This window comes from Larus michahellis, chromosome 7 (genome assembly GCF_964199755.1).
Source record: "Larus michahellis chromosome 7, bLarMic1.1, whole genome shotgun sequence".
NCBI lineage: Eukaryota > Metazoa > Chordata > Aves > Charadriiformes > Laridae > Larus > Larus michahellis.
Genome location: NC_133902.1, coordinates 18519928 through 18546870, shown reverse-complemented (window position 1 = coordinate 18546870; position 26943 = coordinate 18519928). Strand labels below are relative to the sequence as shown.

The following is a 26943-nucleotide window of genomic DNA, read 5'->3' as shown; positions in this document are numbered from 1 at the left end:
CACTGCACTTCCAGAGCTGGGGTTTGGGCCAGAGCTCTGGGCTCAGAGGCGTAGAAAACGACTCGGTGGGCACCACCTCCTCCTCCTGCCACTGCCACAGAGCCCGCACGCTTGTCACCAGCAGAAAGCCCCGAGCTTTCTCTCTCAGAAAAGTGCTGCGTTTCACATCACTGTCCAACCTGCAGAATTCTTCAGTCTCTGGCCATTTTCTCCTCAGTTTTCTGGGACTTCTTGGGCTTGTCTTGCTGGGACGTGGAGCCAACCCCAGGGCAGGGTGGAGGCAGGGGGCACCACAGAGCCTGAAACCGATGAGCATTTCAGGCTGGCATGGCACCGGAGGTCAAAGCGATGCCAGCGCTGACAGACCCGGTTCCCAGGCATCACGATGGAGCCTCTCGGCACTTTTTGCAAGCCTCGCCACCCCGGCCCTCTGCCATTCGACCTCTGGATGTTGCCCACAACGTGTGGACACTGGGAACGCATGGAGAGTTTGGGGCAGCGAGTCCCAGGTAAGCTCGTCTCCTTTTTGGGGAGATCCCACCAAGGTGGACTCACACGCCGTGTCCTTCTGGGCTTGCTGGGTTTCTCTGGATGCCACCGGGGCAGCCCCAAGCCATTGGCCATGGTGTTCCTGCAGATGAAGGCTCCTCACCTGGCACCTGGACTCTACCCAGCGTTTGCAGCCTCGTCCAAGAAGGAAGCCCTTGATGGAGGCTCTTAAATGGGACGGGAACCGGAGACACCCTAATTTGTGATCCCGTCCAGTGGCACCCAGTGGGTGCTGTTGGAGGGGCTGCCGGACCCACCCAGCTCGGCTGTTGCTCACTACTACCAGCAAACAGGGGGAGATGGACTCCCCCAAGCCCACGACAGCCCTTGATGGTGCTGGATGGAGGATGAAACTATTTGACTATGGGTGCAGAGCAGTCACCAGTGGCTATGGCTGGACCAACAGGTGTTTTTTTTCTGGTGGAAACCATTCAGGGCTTCATAGCAAAGAGCAGAAACTAGCCGGTTATTCATCTAAAAGCTTAGAGGTCTCATTAAACCCCTGAAGATCAGAGATAATTGCAAAGTGACACTCAGCAGGGCTGGCAATGAACACGCCACACAGAGCTAAACCCCAATATCAGCAAAGCTCTGGGCTCAAGGAATGGACATTCCAGCATCTTCTCCTGGGCTTCTCCCAAACGCTGGGACCCTCCCTGTGAAACGATTTGCCCTCTCAGCAAGCCGGAGATGAAACCAGTCTGTTTTCCTCTCCTTTTTGGTGGGGTTGTTCGCTCTGCTTTATTGAGAACAAACCTCGCGGTTTGGCCCCCGTTGCAGAATAAACCCAACCAAGAGCTGGAAATCTGGAGCTCATTTGCTGTGTGTGCTCCAAGCCCTGCCTTTGCCACGTCCCCATCCAGCGGGATGAATCCTGCCCCGGCAGGTACCAACCAGGAGACGAAACAAGGGAAAGCCCAGCTGGACGGATGTGCTGATGCTGCCAAACCGGGCACTCACCAGCTGGGAACGATGCTGGGAAGGAGACGGTCGCTTGAGGCTAACCCCAAACCCAATTTTCTCCCACCGTCTAGTGGCCAACATCCCCTGGCCACCTTGGACTTGCAGCCGTCCCTGTCGGGCCACTCGCCCTGGTGACAAAAACCTCCAGTGGGGACCACAGTCCCGTGTCCCCCCTGGAGGTACTGCACGGCTCCGGGAGAGCAGGTTTTGAGCGGGGGAATTTTGCAGGCACAGCCCTGGGAAGGCCTGAAAGCCGCTCTGTTCATGGGGAGAACACTTTAATTAGCCTCACGCTGCCTCCTTTCACTTTTCAACCCTTCCCTTCGTGTCGGGACCCACACTTCCAAACAGACCCCTCCCCACGTGCACTTCTCAGCATCTTTGCTTTCACTCAGCAGAGCCACCATGCTCACTGCTAATCAGTAAGTCAACATAATGAAGCCCTAGTATTCACCTTAAGCCTGGTTACCATCTGGTATGCCCTTTCCTCCCCCCAAAAAAGGGATGCACCCTTGCGAGCATCCCCGGGTCACATCGGAGCAAGTTCCCTGCCAGCACCCCAGTGCTCTGCCTGGATTGAAGCACAAAGCCACGGGAAGGACCAGATCCAGCCCAAAACTTCCCATCCAAAACACTCGTGGGAGGGTGGGGAGAGGACATGGGGGCAGGAGGAAGAAGACGAGAGTGAAAAACATCCCAGTTTGCAGCCAAAGAACCAGCAGATTTGGGGGTGGAGGGGGGGTGGGGTGTGTTTGCTTTGTTGACTCAAAGACAACAAACCCAGCCCCGCTGGCAGCAGCAGATGGTTTTGTGAGGGACGGAGCAAGTGCTCCCAGGACTAAAAATAAAGCCATGGCTTCCAGCAGTGCTCGCACGTAAAGGGCTGGGCTGGCCCCGGCTGCCGCCTGGAAACTCCCGAGGCGGGAACTGGCGGCATTGCTGCAAACCTGCCCTGGGGACCTCCCTCCCCACCTGCCTCTACCCACCCACACCTCCTCAGCCTGGTTTTGCCCTCCCCAGACAAGAGCCGGATTGGGCACAGGGATAATTCCAGCCTGCCGCTTCGAACGCAGCCTCTGGCCCTCATGGCAGTATTTAAAGTCAGACGTTTTCTCCAAAAAAAGCAGGCTGAGCGCCAACGGAGGTGCAAGCCCGTGGTGGCATGGCACCAGGCACTGACCTCCCCTGCAGCTCACCCACCCGGGGAGCGCCTCCCACACCGGGCTCTGAAAACCCCCATGGAGTGACAGCTCCGGACGGGGCTTAAAAACCAAGACACCGCGTCACCTAGTAGGAAGCTCAGGTCTTGCGCAAGAAACCTCATGCCAAGAAACATGGGAGAGAGGGGAAGTCACCGACACCAGCTGGGGAGAAGCAGGAGGAAAGGCACAACTGCCCCTTCCAGCTCCGTGACCTCCGGGGAGGGTCTGGCACCCTCTGCTTAAAAATATACCTCCTGCCGGGGCTGCTGCAGGCAGCTGCCGGCCCAGCGACGGCTTCGCAGCTTGTCATCCCTCCCTGGGCTCACAGGGGAAAAATGGAGCTGGCGCTTAGCGAATGCGTCACCCCCTTCAGCTGGAGCTGGGGGACCACCACAGGCGTTGGTGCTGGGGAAGGAGAGGGTGGGTGGCTCGACGCTGCTCCTCTACCAGCCAGGAGGGAGCCATCTGCTACCACCCCCTGCTTGCTGCCAGCCCCCGCAGTCAAACGAAACCTCTGAGCCCCGGCGGGGCTATTTCTGTCCTGGTTTTGCACTGGGAATGTATTTTAAAAGCCTCTCCTCCCTGCCCAGTTGGGTCAGGCTGGGGGCACTGGTACCTGCCCCAAGCTGCCGGGATCCAGTGGATTCCTGGGGGCTGTCGGGGCTGCGCCAGAGGCTTGGGAACGGCGAGATGCATGGAGGCGTCCAAACCCCGCAGGCAGCCACGAGGTAGAGACTCGTCCCCTTCTCACACAGCCTGCCCGAGTCCCACCACCAGCACAGGATCATCATCCCATCCCATCCCATCCCATCCCATCCCATCCCATCCCATCCCGTCCCCGTCCCCATCCCATGAAGGCCGTGCCCAACTTCTCCGCAGGCAGCTCCTCCGGTCCCCTCCTCCCTTCCAAGCTTGGCAATATTTCATCTCCAGCATCTTTCCCTCTCGCTACCAGCCTGCTGCCGGGGAACGTCTGCGGAGGCTTTCAGTATCTGCTTCACAGTGGATTTCCAAGCTCAGGGTAGAGGAGCGTTGCTCAGGACACCTTTTCCTCCCAAGCCCAGCAAATGTGGCGGGATGAGAGCACAGGTCTCTCCACACTGCCCTCCCCAAGCACAGCCCCCTCCCCGTGGTGCTCTCCTGCCCGAAAAACCAGCTTTTAACTCAAGGCACCTCCCTTTCCTCAACAGCAGGTGAGGACCATCACCTCAGCCTCTTCTGTAGGGCATTTAAAGATGCAGAAAAGCCATAATTGTTATTTAACAGGCAGAAAAGGAGCCCACAGCCAGCCACCCACCCACCAGGCTGCCAGAGATACCCTGCCAACAGCTCCGACCAAATAAATCTGGCCAAGGGAAATGGATGATACGTAGCACTTCAAGCATCTCAAAAGCTTCATTTGTTAATGCATGGTTGGATGAGCTGCTGCTGCTTTCGCCACAGCAAAGCACCAGGCTCCCCGCAGCCAGTTTGGAGTCCTCAAAAATACCTGGAGATGTCCGAGTCCTCGCAGAGATGCTCCCGCTTCCCGATGGCTGTAGGGATGCCGGTGCTCGGCAATTGGTGGGCGAGCCCATGAGGAGAGCCTGTCCCCTGCGCCGGCAACCCACAGGCACGCACCAGAGTCAGGCCTGGGGACATCAGGACAAGGAGGGACTCATTGGCCACCCAAAGCAGCCACCCACCATCTTGTTTAACGTGAGAAGGGCATTTCTCATCCCAGCAGTATTAATTCAGAGCTGCTCTGTCCCAAACACAACTCCCTGATGCACCTGGAGCATCCTCCAGTCCCAAAACCTGGCAGCCTCTGCCTCCCCTGCCTGCTGCATGCCTGCCTCCGGGCACGTTGTGACACTGTCCCTTAATCCGCAGGATTTTTCTTCCCGAAGTAGCCTTTTGGGATGTGAAATAAAGAGGGAATCCATGGGATTTGGGGGTTTTCATGTACTGAAAGGGAGCGGGGATTTTTCAACCCACCACCGAATCACCCCGCAGCCAGGATTTCGGAGGCAGAGCAGATGCTGGGAAGTGGGGGAACATCTGCCTATCTCCCAGCATCCGGGAAGGCTGACCCCAAGATGTCTTGGATGTGCTGCCACCACTCCCTTTGGAGAAGAGAAGGAGCATCCCCCCGTCCCTGCCTCCCCTCTGCCCGGGGCGGGGGCTGCAGATGGAGCAGCAGACGGAAATTACCCGGCTCCTGCTTGAACAGAGCAGCCTGTACGCACGGCACAGACGCCGTTACAAAGCAGGGCCCGAGCTCCCCAGCGAGGTTTGCAGACGGAGGGCTCAGGAAACTTGGATGGGAGAGAAGTCACTCAGGCTGGGGGGGCGCGGAAAGAAAGCCTCACGGCTAGGAAAAAAAATGTTTAACGAAAAGAGACTGGACTAGGAAAGCTCAATTTTAGGACATCAGGTGTTTCTCTGAAAAATACGCATGTGGTTGGGGCTTTGCTCGTGCAAAGGAGACCTCTGTGCCAAATACGTGCCATGGCAGGGTGCAAGGTGCCACTGGCGTAAGCAGCGTCAAGGGTCAGCGCCGAACCTTGGTGGCTTGGGAGAAGCAGATACCTGAATGCAGGGTCAGTAGAGAAAGTCAGTCCCTGCTCGGCCAGGCTGGGGACAGTCCCCTCACCAGGGACCTGGCCACGTGGAGATCTCGGGTGGCAGATGCCCTCCAAAGAGGCCAAAGGCTTCCACATCTTCGGGAACGAAGCACAACGTGCGGCGGGGCTGCAGAGCATGCTGCGGTCCTGCCAGTGCTGGCCCGCTTCCAGAGAGGTGTCCCCAGAAGTCCCATTTCTGGGGGATGGCGGCCCGGATGAGCGCGGGAGGGCTGCAAAAACCAGGCTGGAAGCAGCGCCGTGATGCTCCAGGAACACTTCTGGGGATACAACATCACTGGGCACGGAGACTTATTTATGGTCAAAGGCAGTAACAGGAGAAGGTCAGGCAGAAACAAGCGCCGGTGCAGCCCAGCTGCACACCGGCAGCCGGACGCGGCGCTCGGCACAAACCCCAGCCCGGCACCCGCAGCAGCCCCGCGTGCCTCAGCACACCTGCACGCACAGCACCAAAGCGCTGCCCTTCACTACATCCCTTACCTATTGGGTTTTTTTGGCAGCCCGACCATTGTTGGATAAATGCACCGCCTACAACTCGCTCTGGAGCAATACCTGGGGTTTGGTTTTTTTTTTTTTTTTTTTTTTTTTTTTTTCCTTTCCACCAAAGCATGTTCCACCCCAGAGGGAGCAATTGCCGCTCAGGTCCTTGCGCGCCGGAGCCCCGTCCCAGCTCGGCAGCCCCACAAGGAGCAGGGCCGCAGTACGCTCTGCTGCGCCCGGCAATCAGCTCCCTAGCTAGGTCCCTAATTACGGCCGCTTTGTGAGCGGCGGACTAACGAAGCCGGCCGGTACACGGGTCGGGAGTCCTCTGCCCTCATCCCTCTTCCCAGCGCGACACCTCCTCGCCGCATCCTGGCTCTCGCTGCCTGCCAAAGGGACCACACAATGACGGAGACTGCCCTGCCCGTCCCCCCAGGGACCCTGCCTGCCGCCGAGGCTGCTTTTCCCACGGGACAAGGGAGCCGGCCTGAAGCGCCTTTCGGAGATGTCCACGCTTCTCCCTGGGCATTGGGGGGGGGGGGGGGTGTTCCTGCTGTGGGAGACGGGCTCTGCAGGGAGGAAAACAATTTGGGAGACTCAAAATGAAAAGCACTCCAGCCTTCAGCCTGCCCACGCGGGATCTCACCTGCCTCCCGCTGCCCACAACGTTGCCCACCTCCTGCCCGGCACCGGCGTGGCAGAGCCACTGTCCCACTGTCCCCCCTGCCCATGGGTGACCCGTGCCACCCTGTCACCGCTCCCCCACAACTCCCAGCCCGGCCCGAGCGGGAACCCCAACCACCCATTAACGAAAATACCATCAAATCCACTGGTTCAAAGAGTTCCTGCCTCATCAGCTGGGTAAGGCACCTGCTTGAAAAAATAATAAAAAAAAAAAAGGGAAGAAAAAAAAAAAGCCCCCAAACACGCATCGTTTTCAGGCAGCCAGCTCCTACCTCAACTTCAACACGTAATCCACTGGCAGTTTATTTTTAGACAATTTATTTTGTGCCTTCTTGCAACACTTGGGATAACTCTAAAACGATAGCGAAAACTCAAACACCCCCATCCTGGCAAGAAACTAAATGACAACAAATCATCAAAGCATCAGCTTGATGGAGAAATCACCATATTCCCTCCGCAGGCACAACAGGATGCCAAAATTAAAACCTCGGATATCCTTTTGGGTTTCGTGATTACGTTCAGCTGTATGCAAAATATCTCATTAGTGCTGGATGGGGGGGAAAAAAAAAAAAAAAAAAAAAGAAAAAAGCCATCTATTTATTTTGCTTTCTGTAATAAAATGAAGGGGAATAGCTGTTCCAGGAGCAGGGTCCCACTGGATGAAGATCTCCTTTTCTACACCAAGTTAATAAATCAGATTAAAGGCATTTAGGTTCTGCGTGGAAAGGCCAACTTCGGTTCTCCTAAATATGAAAGTCATTAGTTTTCTTAAGATTTGAGGGATTTAAGAAACACGGAAGCGCTTTGGGATGGTGTAAGGCTTCCAAAGCACTAAATTCCTACAAGATACACACAAAAGCGACTCGCAAAAGTTATCAAGTGCCTCAACAATCCCAGAGGAGACAATTCCTCCAGCAGCTCTGGCTGGATCCCTGCCATGCTCAGGGATGCTCGGGTGGCAGAGATACTGCCCCACTGGGTTATTCCTCTTCCGAGCTCAGTGTTTTACGGAGCACCCCAGAAAGCAGCTGAGCCCTCCCCAAACGAAGGACAATTTAACTTCGTTCTGATACGGGTTTCCACATAACGGCTCCTGTGAGATGCAAAACGCTTGATCAAAATTAAAACACACAATAAACGCTGCAACTTTGCAACGTTATCACCCAGTGCAGGACAGTCCTGCTTAGCTGGGTCGCAAGGGATTCACTTTTTGCCAGATGGTTTTGCTGTTAAATAATATTAACTACTGAATACACTGAAATAGGCTGTTCGAAGAGCCCTGGTCCAGTTTCTCTCCTCGCCTCAGTTTCCCCACCCGTATCAGCAGGAGTTATGGCATGTCCTCCTCACCCATCGCTGCCTGCCAAGCACATTTCCAGGAACGGGACTCATCTTACACGTCCCTAGGGTCTCCATAGGGCAGAATGATAAACATTTTTCTTTCCCCCGTACCTCCCCCCCAAAAAAAACCCCAAAACCCACACATTTAGTAAGTAAAATAAAATCAAAACCAGCTGCGAAGGCAGGAAGGAGAACATGCATCAAAACCCAGGCGTGCTGAAAACCAGCTGCTGGCTGACTGCGGATCAGGGGAGGGAAAAACCTGCCACGAGCAGTTAGTTAGAAAGATAATTAACAGCTTAATGAATAGCAGGGTCTTTTTAAAAAATAATTCACCTTGATTAAATTAATGGAGGAAAACTGCACTGGAGACTGGCGATGGTACAGCCCTGACTTCACCCGTTCCTCGTTCAAACTGGGTCTGGCCATTACCACCACCAAACACCCGCCGGCTGACCGAGGGGTCCTCATTTAATTCTGCAGGTCCATCCTTTGCAAACAGCCCGCCCAGGGCCTGAAGGGCTGGATGCCAGCCCCGGGAACCAGCCACATCTCTCCTGCCTACCAGGGGAGGTTTCCGGCATTGTCATCCCGACACCTTATGCTGGCATTAGACCTGTGCTTTAGAGTTGTTTTTAAAACACCGACAAAGCATGGGATGCCGAAAGAGGCCAGATGTTGGCTCGGTCCCAAAGCTGGGACAGTCTTGTTGCAGAAAGCCAAAGAGAAACGAGCGGCCACCATGCTCAAGGTCTCAAGAACGTGCTAAAGGCAAACGCGCTCTTCTCCCCCCGCCCCCAGACTATTTTTTCCTTCAGCTATTTCAGTTGATTGAGGCTATAATAAGAACAGGGAAACTAACACCACGGTTAAAAGTGCCCGGCACCAGTTTGGAGACAACACGCTTCGATCCTTGGTTCAGGTTTCAACGGGTTTGTGCGTATTAGATGCGGATTATTCTGGTTCGCGGGACTACGAACCATTTTATGGAACTACCTTCGTGATAACAGCACTGGTTCCCCGGCAAACGTTATTCACTCAAACGGATTGCCATAAAGCAGCACATAATAAATAAATATAAAAATTCATTAGGGAGAAAACCAAAATAAATCGCTACACTGTCTTGTTGGTGCGTTCATCACAGGCTGCAAAGAACAGCAGCTTGACTAAATACTCTCAACATACAGTTTCCAGACTAAAATCTGTTGCTGAGCCACGTGAGCAGCCCGGGAACAATTTTCCTTTTTAACAGAGGTTTCTCGCTGCGGTTTTCTTTCCTGCCAGCTGAATAACGCGCAGCGATGGCACTTCTCTGCAACTCACCCACACAGCGCGCTGCTGTTTTCCCAAGCAACTTTCCCTAAAGGACACGGGGAAGGCTGGAGGGATCGCATGCTGCCCCTGGCTGAAATCCAGCGCTGCCGGAGGTTTTCCACCCAGGCTGCTGCCCGTTTCCCAGCACACGGCCCCGCTGGGAAGCTTTCCCGAGGTGTGAGGCTGAGGTTTTAGATCCTGAAAAGCTCGGGTTGTCGAAGTGCGGAGATGAGGACTGAGACCATTAAGCAGGTTTGTTACTGGATTTGCTGATTAAAAGCACCAAGCTCGCAGGCAGCATCCCCAGCAGCACCACGGCACAGCAAGGGCACCCCGGGCTCAGGATGCCCCAGTAATCACCCATCCACAGCAGGAATGTGCCCAGCAAACCCTAGGCATCCCTGTCTTTTAGAAGATAAATGTATTTAGCTATTTAACCAAGTTTGAAACACACTATCCCCTATATAAGCCGTTCTTAATGCTCCTTTCCCCCCAACCGAGTGCTGCCCCGTGGTGTTTTCAGTCCTCGCTCAGCGCTGGCATGGGCTGTGACCACAACCATCGCTTTGGGGCCAAAACCCCCACCAAACGTGCCGGCCGGTACCGACGGAGCCAGACCACGCAGCCGGTTAGGGAGGCAGAAGGAACCCGCTAGCGCAGAGCAATAACTCCAGATTTCCACCCGCAGGTTTCCAAGACCTCCCTCAACTCTCTAATGACCCGATATTGATTTCCAGCCCTCGGAAAACATGAAGGATGCCAACCCCATTTTTAGCGATTATGAGGTCTCTAATTTCATTCCAGGTCACGGCATTTATAGTTTCATTACCCACAACCTCCCGGGTCATTATAAAGACAAGATTACGGTGTCAGTGCTTAATGGCTGTTTAATTTTACAGCATTTCAGAGTTAATAAATGCAATTCAATTTCTCAAAGCCAAGTGGCTTCCTGACAGGGTAACACAGCCTGCATCCAGCGGACCAAAGCCATATGCCACTGGTTTCTATAGGAATAGAGCTAGCAGGTATATACCTGAAATTACACGGTGGAAGTAATTTATTTTTCACTACTCACACGCTTTTCTTTTAATGGATAGGAAGCCTCAAGTCCTCTCCATCTCAGAGATGCTCTGAAAGGGAGGAGGAACGTTTTACTTCATTGTTCGGGATTTTATAACATGACGCACTCTAAATATTTAGGAGGATTTTCCCAGAGACGCAGTAGCCTTCAATTAGTCTTTAAAGCAAGACTAAGGATTTTTTTAGAAGAGGCGCTCGAGCTCAGACAACACGCAGGCATTACTGAGTGTGAGGGAAGACACAAATAATCCTAATGCACCACAAAACTTTGCGGTAGGGGCGCAGCCGCCTGCCTCCCGAAGCTGCACCCGCTCACAGGAAGGGATTTCCCTTTCTTGTTAGCTTTAGCGTTAATCTTTTCTTATTACTATTATTTTGGAGTCCAGGAAATTCAGCTGACCGCAGCCCGCAAAGCTTGATGGATGGTATCGAGGAAGAAGGTGTGGTGGTGTAAGGACTGTTAGAGGGCACAGGGAACACGCGGGCACCCAAGTACCTACAGAAAACCCAAAGCATCTCCTCTCCCTGCCGCCTCCTTTCCCGGAGGCATCTTGGACCAAAGCCCAGGGGTGAAAGTCGTGACGTTCATACGTCAAGTTAAGACAACTTAAACTGCTCCAAAGAACTCCAAGGGTTTTAAGTTGCTACCTTTTCCTCCCAACTCCAGGGGTTGGGAGAAACCCAATGGAACAGTTGCCCCGCAGCGGAGTGGAGCAGAGCATACGAAGGCTCTTGTAATTTCCTATTTTCCAGGAGAGATCATAAATAGTGCCAATAACTGTTTTGTTTTTTAAGAAAGCATCGTTTTCTGAAGAATATGCAAACACAGTGCTGTACAGCACAGGCAGAACAGGCAGGGAATCAGTACGATATTAATGTTTTACTGGCCTTATTTGCAATTCCCTCCTATCTCTCTCAATCACGCAGCTCTCTAAACCTGAAGGAAATCAAAGCAGCACAGCCGAGCGCCGCATGCCAGCAGAAACGGGCACAGGAAGCCACAGCAAAGGCTGGCACGGGGAACATCCATCCCCAGGAGATCTCCAGCCACCCACTACCACGTTTGTGAGAGGCACCGAGCATCACCTGGCCCCTCTCCCGCTAGCCAGCATCCCTGGACACGCACGGGGATGCCACTGGCACATCCCTGCACCGCGGTCCAGCAAGCGCCATCAGTGCGGACCCATCTCTCCGCAAACCTGCGAGGGGTTTAGTCGAAATAACAGGGTTTTCCTCTTAAGTCTCAGCTGCGTGACCTTGACCCGGCTCCGGAGCCATAATCCTGGCTTCATCCATCATCACCAGCAATAACGAGCGTCCTTGTGAAACCCAGCCCTCAGGTAACCCCTTAAACACCGAAGTAAGGCTGCAGAGCAGAGCGAGGTGCTAATCAACAACGCTCCAGGTAACGATGAGCAAGACCATGGCTCATTCCCTCCTCTCTGAGCAGCCTCTGCAGGGAACCACTGCCAAAAACCAGAAAAAGCCAAATTTTACCTCTAATGGAAGCAGTTACCTTGGGATAGCGCTGCATCTCAGGCCTGCCGAATGAGACCAGGGTTATTTTTAGGCAGCCCTGACCATCACTGCTTTTTAAGGACTCCGCAGCCGGTTGCAAAGTCACTTAAAGCTTGAGCTTTAAGAGAAAGGCTTTTGTTGGGGAGGGAGGGAGGGAAGCTCAGCTGACCCTGCCAGGACCTGGACCCCAGCTTCGGTACAGCTGGGGGTTTACAGTGGCAGGGAGAGGGTCTGTGTCATCCTCTCGTAGCCCAGACGGCATGCAATTTTGGGAGTCGACAGCTTTGAGCTGCCGGGGGAAAGCTCTCTGGTCTCACACAGCTTCAGGCCAGGGGCTCAGTCCCCACCACACCAAGAAGTCCGGCGGCGGCTCCGGTCGCAAGGCTGGGAGGATGCTCCCAAAGAGCAGCAGAACTTGCTGCACTCGGACTTGATGCAGAAATGACCAACTCAGAGGCACAACGAAGCAATGTCAACCTTAATCTCACTCCCCCCTGTTTTATTCTGGATGCCATCCAGGCATCTCAGACGGCATCTATTTCTTCTGAAAGAGAAAGACAGCTTCCCCAGACCACTTCTGCATCTGGCTGTGGGCTGCAGTGGCAGACCACGGCTAAACGCAGCGAGAAGGAGCTGGGGCAGGACCAGGCTTGAGCTGCCTGCAGAGGCGGACACATCTCCAGAAATACAGCTCTGGGGAGGAGATCGTGATTCTATCATCATAAACCACCGCTCGACGCTCTTTGCTCATAAAGCTCTCAACGATCTGCAAGGGAAGGTGCTTTAGCGACAAAGGCAGCTGCCTGAGAGCGTGTCCGAGGGCAGCAGCAGGGCTCGCGAGCCAGCAGTAAAAATGCCAACCCACAGCCATGAAACTCAGCCTCCCTACCTGCTGCCCGCCCAAAGAAACTCTGCCGTGGCGCATGGAATCATTTACAGGATCAGAGACGATGCTCCCCACTTAAGATCTGGTGTTGAGCAGAGGCAGACCAGGTTTGTTTGCCACCCCAGCGCCCACATTAGCAACCTCCTGGCACATCTATTAGCAGAGCTTCCCCACACACACACTCCCTTTTATCTTTCCTCTTTTTACAAATTTTTATTTTCATTTTAAAAACGCCTGCTTCCTCAGAAGCATCCTCAACCTCAAAATTCACAACTCCACTGCGACTTCTGGGCTCTCTCAGCTGTCGCCTGTAATTTCAGCGTAGCCCTGCCTGTGTGCCGGGCCACAAAACAGAAAGAAACAAACAAGGGGTTTTGTTGTTGGTTTTTTGTGGGTTTTTTTGTTTGTTTGTTTGTTTTTGTTTGTTTTTTTTTTTTTTTAAGTGTGCAGAACATGCTCAAAAAAAAAAAATAAAATTGCAGGAGAATGCAGCAAAAGTCAAGTGCATCCAAGCACTCGACACCACAATTAGCTGTCACCTACTGGGGTTAAGCGGTTTGCGCAGAGGCAGCCGTCCTGCTGCGACCAAGCCGACTGGAGCTAGAGAAAAGCAGCCTGGAGTATCACCAGCTCCTGCCAGCTGCACTTTCAAAAGTTACAGTGCCCAAAAGAGAAGGAAGGGGCAGGAAAAGGGGAAAAGGACTGAGAAAACCCAGCAGAGAGAAATCCTAACGAAGCAGGAATTAGCGCTCGCTGGCAGCAACATCAGCCACAGGTTTCTGTGCGGGACTGTCCCTCCTCAGCCAGGGACGCAGAGCCTTTCCCCGCAATGAGCAAAGAGAATGCGCTTCATCTAACGGCACAGCCTTCTCCTCCCTGTGAACAACCGCCAGCTAAAGAGTAGTAAATAGTTAATTACATGGTACAGAGAAAACTGTACATGCAGCACAGTGCAATGCATTATTCACCAGGGTTCGGAGGAGAAAACTAGCAAGGGAGAACAGAGGGGAAGGAGGAGAAATCTACGCTTCCACAAACAGCACTTTGATTTCATGGGAGATCAGCGTTAGGACAAGGGTAGGTGATTTCCCTTTTAAGTAACCTTAAATAAACACACTTCTTATACAGAGAACAAGTACGTGATCCTTTGGAGCTTTCTGCTGTGGATACACAGGTTACAAGGACTGCACAAGTCTCTACCTGTTGCATCCGAAACGCTGGGAGCATCAAAGAAACCGGGGCACGCTGCAGCCCGTGAAAATAATCAGGCAACACAACAATCTCCAACCTGATTTTAAGTTGACCGTCTGCAAAACCCTGAACACCCGACGCCAGCTTAGAAATGCCTCTGGCTGTGTCCTCTCCCTGTGGCTCAGAAATACAAAAACAGAGACTCCTAAAGCAGCCTCTTAGTAATTCATTTCTACTTTTGAAACAAATGGCAAAGGACATCTCCCAGGCAAGCACGCTTCAGTAAATTTCACCTGCCATGTAGGAAATCCCACGCAAACCAGGCGGTGTCCGACAGCATCGCCGTCTGACGTATTTAGAAACCAAGTTAGACGTTTTCTTATGTCCTGGAATGATTTCTCCTTTTAGTTTCCACCTGCTTTCTGCGTGGCCAGCAAAAACCTAGCTGGAGACTTCCCCGATTTGGGGAATAAACAGGCACGGGAGGAGGCGGCGGGTGCCGCACCCCCTGCTCCGGGCAGGGGCGGGGGGGGCTCCCCGCGACCGCCCCGCACGCCACCGCCGCCGCAGCAGGCCGGCTGCGGGGCTTCCAGCGCTGCTTCTCCCGCTGCCCCCGCCACCGCCGCGCCTCCCCCGTCCCGCCCGGCACCGGCACCCCCCGAGCTCGCTGCCGGCTCGGCGGGGAGCGCACTTACCCAGCACGAAGCAGAGGAAGCGGCGGGGGAGCAGGGCCATGTCGGCGCTCAGCCCCGCGCTGCCGGCCGCGCCGGGCCGCCGCCGGCCCATGGGCAGGAGCGGGGCGGGATCCGCTCCGCTCCCCGGGGGGCTCGGCGCTGGGGGCGGGCCCCGGCCGGCACAGGCACCCGCCCGCCCCGGTGCCGGCCGCCGGGCGGGGAGCGCTGGTCGGCAGCCGCCTCCTCCGTCGGTAGAAGCCACCAGCGCGATGGTTGCGGTGGCTTCAGCGGGCTGTAGCCGAGGCCGTCGTGCCCGGGGAAGGCGGCGTTATCTCCTCCTCACCGAGGAAGGGGCAGGCGGGAGCCCGGAGACACGGCAAAGGGAACAGAAACAGGTCAGAAGGAAAGCGCCGAGAAATGCTTTTTTTCCCCCTCACGCCTTCTCCTTAGCCCTCCTTGCAACTCCACCGAAGTCATTTCTCTCCAGCCTAAGGCTAAAAGCCATACCACCTCCCCGTTCTTTTTGCAGCGCTGAATATGAACGCAGAGGATGTAATTCAATCTTTGGAGGAAAATAAATGTTTTGTGGGGTTTTTCTTACTGAGCAGAAAATCGTTACTGGACTAATACAGCTCCACCTACAGCTGATAACTGAATTTCTCCCTTGACTGAACACGAGAGTGGCGGCTTAGGCTCTTCAGGAGCACATTTAAGATTAGGATGTGCCTTTAGGAGTGCAGCATCCCAATGAACGAGGGCTCCAGCTGCAGCGAGGTCGTCACCCCCCAAATTGGTTCTCACATTTTAAGTTAGCTCTTCCTTGCAAAGACAAGCATCAGGAAAACTTGAACAAACACCAGAGCGTTCCTGAGAAGCTCTTCCGATTTAGCGTTTCGTATCATCACTGTTTTTGCTTTCCCAACAGAAACAAAACAGCTTGCACGCCAGAAAGCCAGTTCTATCCTAAACTATTAATAACACCCAACTAATTATAGAATCAAGTCTGGGAAACACAAAGGGTAGCATTTGCTATTAATGATGTGTCAGAGCAAAGCCTACACTGGCTTTCATCTTGGTATGAACAGGGAGGAAACCAAAGTTGAGGGCTCACCTGCAGCTCCCAGACCAAGTTTACAGTAGTGGCTGTCAAAGACAAGGCTGGGGCTCGGAAAGGGTCACCTACAGTGGTTCTGCTAAGAGGAGAGGGAAGGGGTGAGATCTGGACACAGCAGAATACCGGCACAACTTCTGAAGAAGGAATTTTAACCTTTATTCACAGGTAAGTAAGGCTGCTCTTTTCAGCAGCAAATGCAGCCAGGATCTAGAACAAAGTACAACAAAGAGATGGCCAACAGCAAAGTACTGTCTTGTCGTGCAATATCACAGCATAAGCCTGGCCCTGTCAGTCAAGGATAATTCTCCTCACCTCCTGACCAGACACGTACACCTAAGCTGCCCTTCCTTCGCTTACCAGAAGAGGATTTAAAATCTAGACCTCTTCTGTACAGTAACGACACAGGTAAACATGAAAGACTGGACGCTCCCAGCTTTCCTCCTCCCCACAAATCATCCCAAAGCAAAAGTCTCAGGGAACGTATGCTTCCCACTATACCAGGCCATGGGACCCACAAAAAAATGGATTTAGAAACCCATCCTCTGGTTGCAGAAACAGAAGTGGAATATGAGACAACAAAGTGCCATGTTCTAAAAATTAATAAATAAAAAAAATAAATTCCAGGCTTCACCCTGAAAGAATGGTCTGACCGTATGAGTAACCTGTGGTCTGCAACACGCTTCCGAGTCAAAACAGACACGAGGTGGCTCGGCTGCAGCATGGGAATGTGGAAACGCATCGAGCGGCACTGCCAGCTCCGAAGCCTGGTTTTCTAAAATGAAACCCTCACTGCCTCCCCCGCTCCTCCCTGGTATTCACAGGATATGTGGAATTTCTACAGACTATTCAGAATCAGATTATCTGGAAAGCACATGCCTCTTGGCTATTTATTAACATTTCAGCAGCTACCACCATGCCTAAAATTAAGTGTCACACAAGAACCGGGGGTTGTGTACTTCAGCCTAGAAAAGCCCTGCTGGTATTGGAGAAGTCTTGCTTCACCAAAATGTGATTTTTCTACCTTAAAGTAACCTCCTGAAATGCTTGAACCAACTACGGAGAACAACAAAACTGGGAAGAATCATTTAATAGCTGCATAAACAGAAAAACACCCCAAACTGACCTTCAGGTTATATTCTCTTGGCTAAGAGTGCTTATCACACAGCGATGCTACTTGAGTTTTCATTAAGATTTGCTGAAATAAAATCAAACAAGAAACGCAGTATGATCTCGGAACAAGCTGGAGTATAGAATTTGCAAAAAATCTTCCAGAGGGAGATGATCGATTCTTCATAATCAGAAAGCCATCTACATAAAAAAAGAAAACAAACAAACAAAAGCAGCAGATAAATTTTGCGTGTACATGCCCAAACTGAAATAAAAGCAACATCAGCAGTTTTAGTACCCCAGAAAACCACTAGAAGCTATAATAATTTTGCAGAAGTCCACAGAATAGTGAGGTTTCCTAGCTTCAAGAATCACATGAAAGAAAGGACCAGAATAAAATAAAATATAAAATCTTTAGGCAACAAATCGCATCTGGTGGTAATGTTTTTTATTAGTTCAATTAATTAAAAATCAAGTTATCAAATCATTGTTTAGGATATGTAGAATCTATGCATTTCTTTATGTTTCTCAAAGCACTGTTTTAGTTATGTTTTAATAAGACCTTTCTCTATTGGTCTGTTTCTAAATTTTTACCCTGCAGATTATTCATTTCACAGAAAGCTTCCAAGTGTGGAAATTCGGTACTGATAAAATTTAAGGGAACATCCATTTTTAATGCTGCACTGAATAACTTTTATAGCACCACAAGTCCTGTTAACTGCTGCCTACCATTAAGCTTAGAGAAGAGAAAAAGGTTAAGTGCGTGGTTCAGGCAAAGGCAGCAGCTCACTAATGAGAATAAAAAGACTTTCCAGTCCAAAAACCTAACTTCCCATTTCTAATGAAGTTACTCCTTCAAAAATCAACAAATATACAAGACCTATAAATACTCAGATGTCCAACTGTGGGTTAAGTCAGCCAAAGAAAAAAGCAAGGTTCTACGGTGCTTTACTTAAAAGCTGAATTTAAGTCGTTACGCATTAAATACTATGTAATACAGCTTGACATAAGAGTATTTCTGGATGTTTCATCAGCTTGGAAGAACATAAGGCTCCGAGATGGTATTTCTCAGTGGACACTTAACCCTTCAGGAAAGTCTGAAGCTATCGACATACCAGAAAATTAGTACAGACGAGCTTTGAGCAGAATAATCTTTTCTTAATATATTATATACTTGTTTCTTACTATGGAAAGATGAGAATTCTGTTTCCCCTCTAACTTACGAATGACTTGGCTGTTTCACAGCTCCCTCATGATGAAAGTAGAATTGGTTATAAGTCATCATCTCTTTGGCAAAGCAACAGAAAAAAATACTATCACAGGAACAATTATGAATGTAAAGCCCACACACAATTTAAAAAAATAAAACGAAGAAAAAAAATCCCTTGACAAGGAAAGGACAACACATGTGTGGCTTTTAAAACCTTACACCTGAAAGTATTTCTAGTTAGTAAGAGTTTTATTTTTTTTTTTTGAGTTTATGTCTGTATCTGCAGTCCTGCGGAAGTCAGTCAGTAGATTAATATGAAGACTTTTCTTTCTTAAATTTATTTTGATCTGTGGAGGCGTCTGTAAAAGCTTACAGGTCAGTCAAACACTAAACTAACACACTTAGTTACGCTAATCCTTTCAAAAGGAACTCGGCCAAACATGCATATTGGTTGAGATTCTTTCATGCTCTTCATCACTATGGGAGGTATAATCTTACGCTGAATGTAAAATCCTATCCTATGTCTCTGTGTATCCAACATTCTACTGTATCCTACAGTCAGTCTTTCTGAAAGACTTTTCTGGTCACTGAGATTGCTTCCCAGAACAAAGACTGAGACATATGGCCTATAAGCATTTATTTGTATATTTAATGCATTTAGGGAAGCTTTTCTAGCCCAGGCTTCTGCTTCTTCTTAAGAATCGCTCTACTCCCATTACAGTTCTATTATGCAATGCACAACACTGCCTCAACGTGAACAGAATTGCTATGGTTTGCTGCTGCACCACAGTAACACATGCACAGGCACCTGACCAGGAGAATTTAGTCTGATAAGCAGCATTCAATGAGTACATTTATGTATACACAAAGCTGTCATCATAAATGCTACTCATCTTGGAAGAGGTGGTATCGATTAAAACCAGACTAACTCCTTGACATCCTTGAAACAGGAGCTTTGAGACCAAAATCAGAGCATTATGAATTTGGTGCAGTTTGGGGAGGAAATGCTACAGAAGGAATAAATATCGTACAACTGGACAGATAGTGTCTGTGGGCAAAAGTGAAGCTGGAGCACTCACTGCTAAGAATGTACAGGACAGTGCGAGAAACCTGGCAGTGGCACTGCTAGCAGCCTTAAAGCAAGCAGAATCTCAAGCTTAGTAGGAGACCAAAACAAGTGCCAACTCAAGGATGTCTCCTACAGGAGAACATATATACACTCCCTTGAATTCCGGGCTGTGGGTTTAGCACATTCAGCTTCCTGCAGCTTCCAGCGCCGCATCATCGCGCAAGATGTCCTTTAACAAGAAAAAACTAACAGACATACAACCTTACTCTCTTAGTCCAGAACTGAATCGCATACATCTGACAGAAATCATCAGTTTTTAAAGCAGAATTGAACCTATGCTGGAATTTCTTTATGAACTGCTACACAAGGACTGGCCAGTAGGTGTCACCTTTGCCTAGAATATGTATGATGACATTCTCCACAACGTTAATCAATAAAACAGTTTCCATAATAAACACCCCAGTATACCAAGTTTTATGGTGGGCACAGAGCTAGCGAGCTAACAGCAAGCTAATCTGTTTACAGATGTTCTGCAAAACAGCTAACAATTCTTAGAAACTATTGTTTCAGTGGATTCATTCAGGTACTTCTCGCAGAGCTTTATATTAAGTTACTTACTAATCTAGTCAGGCTATACAGGGACACAAATTCAAGTGGGTTTATTTCAATATATTGCTAGAATACTCACTTATTTACATTGCTTTTCTCACCCACAATTGGGGGTCAATTTCTTTAGAATTACAGAAGTCCTCTTCACAATTGAGTTGATGGACAAGCCACTTAGGATACCTTTGTTATTTTTCCTCACCTCCAGCAAAGCATCCACAATTCTGTCTCTGTATGAATAAAAGAAATAACTGTTTACAGCACACTTTGTGCAACACAGTTACCACGGATACCGGATCCACCACAAATAAGAGCAGAAATGAAATCCAAATACTGTCACCTGCTAGCTTCTGGATGAATTTCTTGAAGTTTCTTCATTAATTTGGTAAAGCTGCTCAAGTTCAACGTATTCGGAGAAATAAAGGCATCATATGAATTAGTGGAGAAAGAAGCAGATGTTTTGGGCAGGAAATTGTCTCCAGTATCTGTCACGGGTGGAGTATCCTAGAATTGCATCAAAATAAGCAAAAAGTGAATGGGTTAAGTATCGTACAAGTAATACAACACATCTTTACTATTAATAAATATACCTGTTATGGAAAAAGAAAAAAATGACAGATGCAGATTCAGATCAATAACTTACTCTGATAGAGCCAGTCATCTTATCCAATCAGTAAATTAGAAATAAAAATGCTATATGCATTTATATGTAACTGACACTCCAGCTACATTAAAATAGATCCAATTTATATTTCCCAGAGGACTAGCATGTTTAAAGTTATATCCCTAAAGTTATAGATAAGGTAGATGATCTATACAGTTTATGAGACCAACACCAGCAATTACTAACTTTGCCTTATTCTCCAAGGACCAACCTAATAAAAAAAAAATTATACACATGATGTTCCTTTAGATTTATATTTAAAACCCAGGAGTTTCCCTTATAACGTCCCAAAATATTTCCTGGGTAAATATCACAAAACACTGACATAAAAAAATTTTAAAAGTGGAAACTCCAAAAGAGGAGAAAAGCAAGATGAAGTATGACAATTTGATGTGGGGGCAAATAAACGTTGCTCTCACTCTTCTGCAGCATGCCGGAAATTTATTACTGACACATAACCTGTTTTCCTAACATCATTCTATATATATACTAGATGTAATGTATTATGGAACAAGAAGTTTCAAGGATCTTAATCTGCCATATAAAGGAGCCTTAGTAATAATTATTTACCTTTTGATTAGCTTGAAGCAAAAGATGTATTGAATCTTCAGTAGATGATTTCAGACCAGGGCACTTTGTTTCTGAAGGTACTTGTGTAGAGCAAGAAACGTTTGAAGAAGTTAAGGGAAGGAGACGCATTTTCTCAGAAGCAGAGATGGCATCAGGTGCTTTCGCAGAATTAGATGCCGAAGTAAGAGTTTTATCTTGATCATTTCTTTGACTGTTATCAACAGGTTGGATTTCATGCCAAAGCTTATTTCTAAGTATTTGGGAAGCCAAAGATTTGTTCTCTGATGAATTATTTACAAGTTCAGCACTTATTGGTTTTCCTTTTATTTTTTTCTGGTCCATTTCCTCTACAGCTAACTTTGCTCTATTAGTCTCCTTAAAGCAAAGAAATGCATATCTGAGACATAAAATAAAAATAAAAAAGGAAACTAAGTAAAAGAACAGATGATGGTTCTCATCTTTCAAATATGAGCTGTATCTCAATTAAACTCAACAGAAAATTTCAGCCTGCTTAAGCTCTCATAAGATGAGAAGCTGTCTGGAATGACAAGTTTTTGCCGACCTATATTAATTACTGAAGCTACATTGTATCTACCTATAACCTATATCTATCTATATTAATTACTGAAACAAAATGAAAATAAATTAATGACTAACACCCTCCCTTCTCCCATAATTCACTTACTTTGACAGCAGAACAATCTGAAACAAGTAAAACTTTTATATTAATATACCTGGAGTTACCAGAATCCACACAGGTAACAATGTCAGAAATCTGATACTTCTGGAAATGCGATAATAAATCACCCTACAAAATAGAAACATATTTTGGTTGCAAATGTAGAGTACAAAAGAATTCAGAAAAGAGGCAAGACATCAGTACTACTATGTAAATCCAAAGAGGCATACCTCAGACACCGAGGAACTTAGGCCACCAACGCGAACAAAAGAACACTCATTTCCAGTCACCATTACCTTCGCTTCTAATAATAAATGCAAGAAAGCAAAGCGTTACTAACTATTCTTGTTTCAGTTCAAGCTAACATCTTCTCCGTAGATTTTGGAAAACACAGACTGAAAGCCTTTAAAAAAAAAACAAAACAAAACCTAAGAGAATGAAGAGTATTTCCTAACAGAAAATTGAGAGTGTCCTGAGAAGTGGAACAGTTCAGTTTGTGAAATCTCTTTTTCCGTGGGTATATCCTGAGGTTTGAAGAGGCAGAAGAGAGAACACTGGTCTGAACTAACAGGCAGCAGTGCTAAAGCACGGATAGCGCACTCCGAGTCCCCACCACGGCGCACACAAGCTCTCCGCTTTCAACAGAGACGTCTACCCATGCCCATCACTGCGACCCAGGTCTCCAAACACTGACCATGCCCACAGTTAAGTCTTAAGCAGCCAGTATGGGGAAGAAGCAGAACGAAGAGGAAGACAGAAAAAGACATTTCCAGTTATGTGATTTACTAAGTCATTTAACCACTGTAAGTAAAGTTTTCGAGGAAAAACATGGATGAAAATAGCTGGATATCTGTACCAGCACTCACTGCAAGTCAATGAAAAACTAAATCTGAAAACCCAACTAGCATTTTTTCCAAGTTTACTTATGCTTGTGGAAGGAAAAGAATACTCAAATAATAAACAAACACCATTATTAGGTATAGCAGCTTAAAACGCACAACCTCACCTCTTAAATCAACCATGTCTTGTTTTTCTTCTTGCTTTTTTGTTTCTTCAGGTATTACTGAAATATCTGCTACCGTCAAGTCCTCCTTAGCATCAAACCAATATTCATTCCCTTCTTCATTTTTCACATAGCCTTAACAGTTAAAATAAATTTCAGCGTGTTAAAATTCAGACCGTGGTACGTCATATGAATGAATATCAAACTTCTGTGTGCTTACGAGGATTCCAGCTGCCTACATGATTTAGTTCTACATTATGAAGAGATGACATATCAGTTTTAGTTTCTGATTTACATAGCAATGTTTTTGTCAAGATATGAAGTATAATATAGGGCTGATACAACATCAAGCACTCCTTCACAGAAAGGAAAGTCGAGTATCCACATATGTGTTTTACAAATGGTTTGGTTTTTTTCCAACAACTTAACGAACAAGTTATATACTATGTGTACTAGGAGCAGATCGCTTACCACATTCCACATCCTCATCTGTATGTTGCTCTTCAAGTGTTTTGGAGGAAGTAGAGTCACTTGGCTGCCCACCACCCGTTAAACAAACGGTCTCTGGATTGTCCTATAAATGTCTTTCAGTTATGTCCTGGCACTCGCACCCGATTATACGTTATTTTTCTGAGGTTCAGAATATTAAATGATTAAACAGGTAAATTTTAAAGAGTTAAGCTACTGATTGCTTTCAAGAACCCCCAAGTTATTTTATTTTGAAAGGACGATAAAAATTTTGGTCACATCAGCCACATTTGCAATTACCGTCAGAGAATCCCAGCTTGAGCCCTGACGACTGTGACTGTATTTGTATATACCTAAGAGAAGACGAGGCTTCACAACATAACATCTAGGAAACTCAGTAATGAAGAAGTCCCTACCATGTTGAAAGAAGTTTTGCTTTCTTGCAGTTTTGGTGCTTCAGAGTCAGCTTTTCTTGTACCTGAAACAGAACTAAAACAGATCCAAGAATTTCATACAAAATACGACACCACCGTTTTAAATTCTGCAATGATACCGGGTACTCTGAAATATTAATGTAAATATTTCCAAAAGCCTGCAGTCAAATAAACACAATGCGCTTAATAAATCTTGGTTTTAAATGAGAACCAAAGTTTTTTGATACCTGTATTTTATAAAAGCATTGGTTGCAATCTGAAACGTAAAGCTATGTTCTAGGTTTATGTTAGTTTGTCCTTTGTACCTAGATGGCTCTCTGTGTGATACTTCGATGTATGTCTTTACAATTTGAAATCTCTGTGCAATTTTTTATTAATTTTACTAATGTTTTACAAGAAATTTGAAAAAGACTTCTAGTTGTTTATCTGCTGCAGTAAAACCTTATTGCCAAATTTGTTTTAATCTCCACTTACACAAAGTAACTGGACATGGTTCTTGAACATGCCGTAGCATACATCTGCCTCAAACATTGTTTTTCTATCATTTTCCATAACTGAACGGCAATCTTAGCACAACAGCTGCTTATATGCCTAACACTATCTTTGTTGGTGGCAGTCTTTTTGTTTTGGTGGGGGTTTTTTTTCGGTTTGTTTGGGATATTTTTTTTGTTTTGTTTCTAAGACAGAGCATTAAGATTAGAGACAAGGATTTTAGTAGTGAAAGTAGTGAACCAGGAAAGTTACCTGTAAATTGAAAGCATTTGCTATCAAGATAGTAAAAATACAACACCATAGTTTGCATAATCAAACACTACAGAGTAAAAATTTCCTTAAAATAAAATCACTGTACCCAAAGCGCTACGCTAGTCTTTCAGAAAAACAGTCTGGAGCAACAAGATACATCCTGAAATAAAGACATTCTCAGTTTAACATATTTTAAACTCACTTATCATTTATTTTCACCTTTAATAAATGCCACACATAAGGCATATATATACTTACTCATAGCAAAGATCCTCTTTGAACAACTGTCAAAAAAGAAAAGATTTGTCTTAATTTTCTGAAGAAAACAATTTATATTAAAAACAAAAAACAATTAAGAAATTACCTTGCACGGGACATAAGAAGAGGTGATTCGGAACAACTTAATCTCAACTGATAGTGGTGGAAGTGCATTTAAAGGTACGCCCATTTTTATTTTCATTCTCATACTGTTGTAATTCTTTTTTAGCTCTTCCAAAACCAACATGAGAGATGAACCTATTTCAGTGTTTCCATTACACCTGTTAAAATACACGTAAGAAAATAAGACCAACTTAGATGGACATTTAATTTATTTCACTGCTTTCAGAATTGCCCAAATATTTTACAGTGTTTCCAAGATTCCTCCACGTCGCACAGGAAACAGGATCTCACCCCTAATGCACACCGCAGCGCGCTGGAGGTCACAGCATCACTAGGTGCTCTCTTGAACCCCCTCCTGAGCTACGGGGCAGACACTGCAGTAACGAGGTTTTATACCTTCCTGTGGCACAGTAAAGCACTCAGAGGCATGACTTCTTGGTTGAATTCCAGGTTCGTTACAGGGCATATGCTTTATCAGATAGAGACTCTGCAATGGCCACCCCCTTCCTGCCTCACCTCCTAACAATTCTGCACCTCCTCTCTTTCTCCTGTACAGCCTCCTCCCCAGCTCCCCCTCTTTGCATCTTGGCCACTCCTGAACAATCTCTGTACTATCCCTTCTGTATGCTTCCTCCTGTACAGAAAGGCATGCCTGGAAACATTTTTTTGCTGGGTCTATGAGGGCTATAGAAGATTTTAAGCTGAAAATAAGACTTGGCAGTTACAAGAATGTAAACGCTCTGGACAACAATACTAACTATGAACACTATTACAAGCTATGGATCAAATATATCAGTAGTATATAGCCAGTAGTGCCTTTTAACTGAGTTATCAATTTCATTTAAAAGGACATTAAAGTACGTGCCTGCTAAAACACGTGTTTTCCTCCAAAACCAGTTTGTAAATCTTCAAGCAGTGCTGATAGCACATGTGATAATGAGTGTTAAGAATCTGCAATTCTGCTTCAATTGCTCTCTGCAGGATTTTCTGACAGTAGCTTGATACAGAATTCTTCACAGCTTGTTTGTCAAGGTGTTCCGGCCTTTAAAATAATAATAATAATAAATAAAATAATAATAATAAACAAAATCTTGAAGCCTTTGAACGCTCATTATGTTTTATTATGAAACAAGTAGCTTTCCACAAGCTATTGCTGATACAATTTAAGGAAATAAAATAAAAAAAAAAAAAGAAAAAAAGAAAGAAATCAGTTCCTCCTATTTACTACACAGAAAAAATGGTATCTTACAGCAGCTGTCACATTTTGATCAGCCTTAACTGAAAGGTGGAAACTGCATGAGCACCATAATCATTTCTACCTAAAAAGTGCGGTTGTAAGAACAAAAAGAAACTTAGCAACTCTGTTCATCTACAGACAAAGTTATTTTGTTTCCAGAGTCACAGAACCTTAGGTTGGAAAGGTTCTCTGGAGGCCTGCAGTACAAACTTCTGTTCAAAGCAGGGCTAACTTCAAAATTAGCTCAGGGTTTTAATCAGTCCAGCTTTGTTGTTGGATTTGGTTTTGTTTTTTATTTTAAATCTCCAAGAAAGGAGACTGTACTCTCTCTCTGACGCTGTTCCAATACCACTCTCACTTTAAGAAACTGTCTCTTACACCCACCTAGAATTCCCCTCACTGTAACTGCTGTCTCTTGCCCTTTCAAAATGCATTTCTGCAAAGAATTTATCTCCTTCTGGGAAACCCACGGCCCAATTGCCAAGAACTGCAGGGAAGTTCCCCACCTCCCCAATCTTTCCTTCTCCGGACTGACCAAACCCAGTTCCCTCAACTCTCTCCACACCCCAACTGCTCCACTAGCTCCCCTCACCATCTCCATGGTCCTCTGGTGGACTTTCCCCAGTCCGCCGATCTCTTTCTTGCTCTACAAGGCCCACAGTTGGAGATACCTTTCCAGAGGCAACCTCACGGGCACCAAACTGAGAATCCCTCTATCTGCTGGCTGCACTTTTGTTAATGCGGCCCCAAGATGTGGCTTCCCTTCTTCACCATATGGGAGCATTGCTGACTTACACTCGACTTGTTCTTGGCCAGTCTGCAACCGCAGATCAAGGCTGCTTCGGTCTTTGTTCAACTTCAGGTGGTCTTTGGCTCATTCTTCTCACTTGTCTAGGTCCCTCCAAAAGGCAGCCTCCAGCATAGGAGCCACTGCCCAGCAATCTTTTAGTTTTGCTAAGTCATGGACAACCTTTCAATCATGAAAAAAATCTTACCCAGCATCTAGAATTCCAAACCAAGAACAATTCATGACCCACCTGTCAGTACTTATCTTTAAATTGCTGCTACAAAGCTCATTTTTTGATTCCCACTGTTCCTAAACAGAAAAAAAACATTTTAAGAAGTTACAGATTTGTGAGCAAGTTTAAGTT

The 26943-nt window shown here is 47.3% G+C and overlaps 1 protein-coding gene across 1 annotated transcript in view; it reads right to left on the bottom strand.

Annotated features, from left to right (window-relative positions):
• The window catches only part of RBM44 (RNA binding motif protein 44), a 46119-nt gene that overhangs the window by 15215 nt on the left and 3961 nt on the right, over positions 1-26943 (bottom strand). The window contains exons 3-16 of the mRNA XM_074593507.1: positions 26830-26888; positions 25421-25597; positions 24539-24713; positions 24433-24458; positions 23413-23485; positions 23000-23102; positions 22532-22663; positions 21756-21829; positions 21581-21654; positions 20847-21243; positions 19953-20116; positions 19717-19842; positions 15618-15696; positions 14528-14798 (exon numbers count right to left, since the gene is read on the bottom strand). Coding sequence (XP_074449608.1) covers positions 14528-14798; positions 15618-15696; positions 19717-19842; positions 19953-20116; positions 20847-21243; positions 21581-21654; positions 21756-21829; positions 22532-22663; positions 23000-23102; positions 23413-23485; positions 24433-24458; positions 24539-24713; positions 25421-25597; positions 26830-26888 — 1930 coding nt within the window. The remainder of the gene's footprint in view (positions 1-14527; positions 14799-15617; positions 15697-19716; positions 19843-19952; positions 20117-20846; positions 21244-21580; positions 21655-21755; positions 21830-22531; positions 22664-22999; positions 23103-23412; positions 23486-24432; positions 24459-24538; positions 24714-25420; positions 25598-26829; positions 26889-26943) is intronic.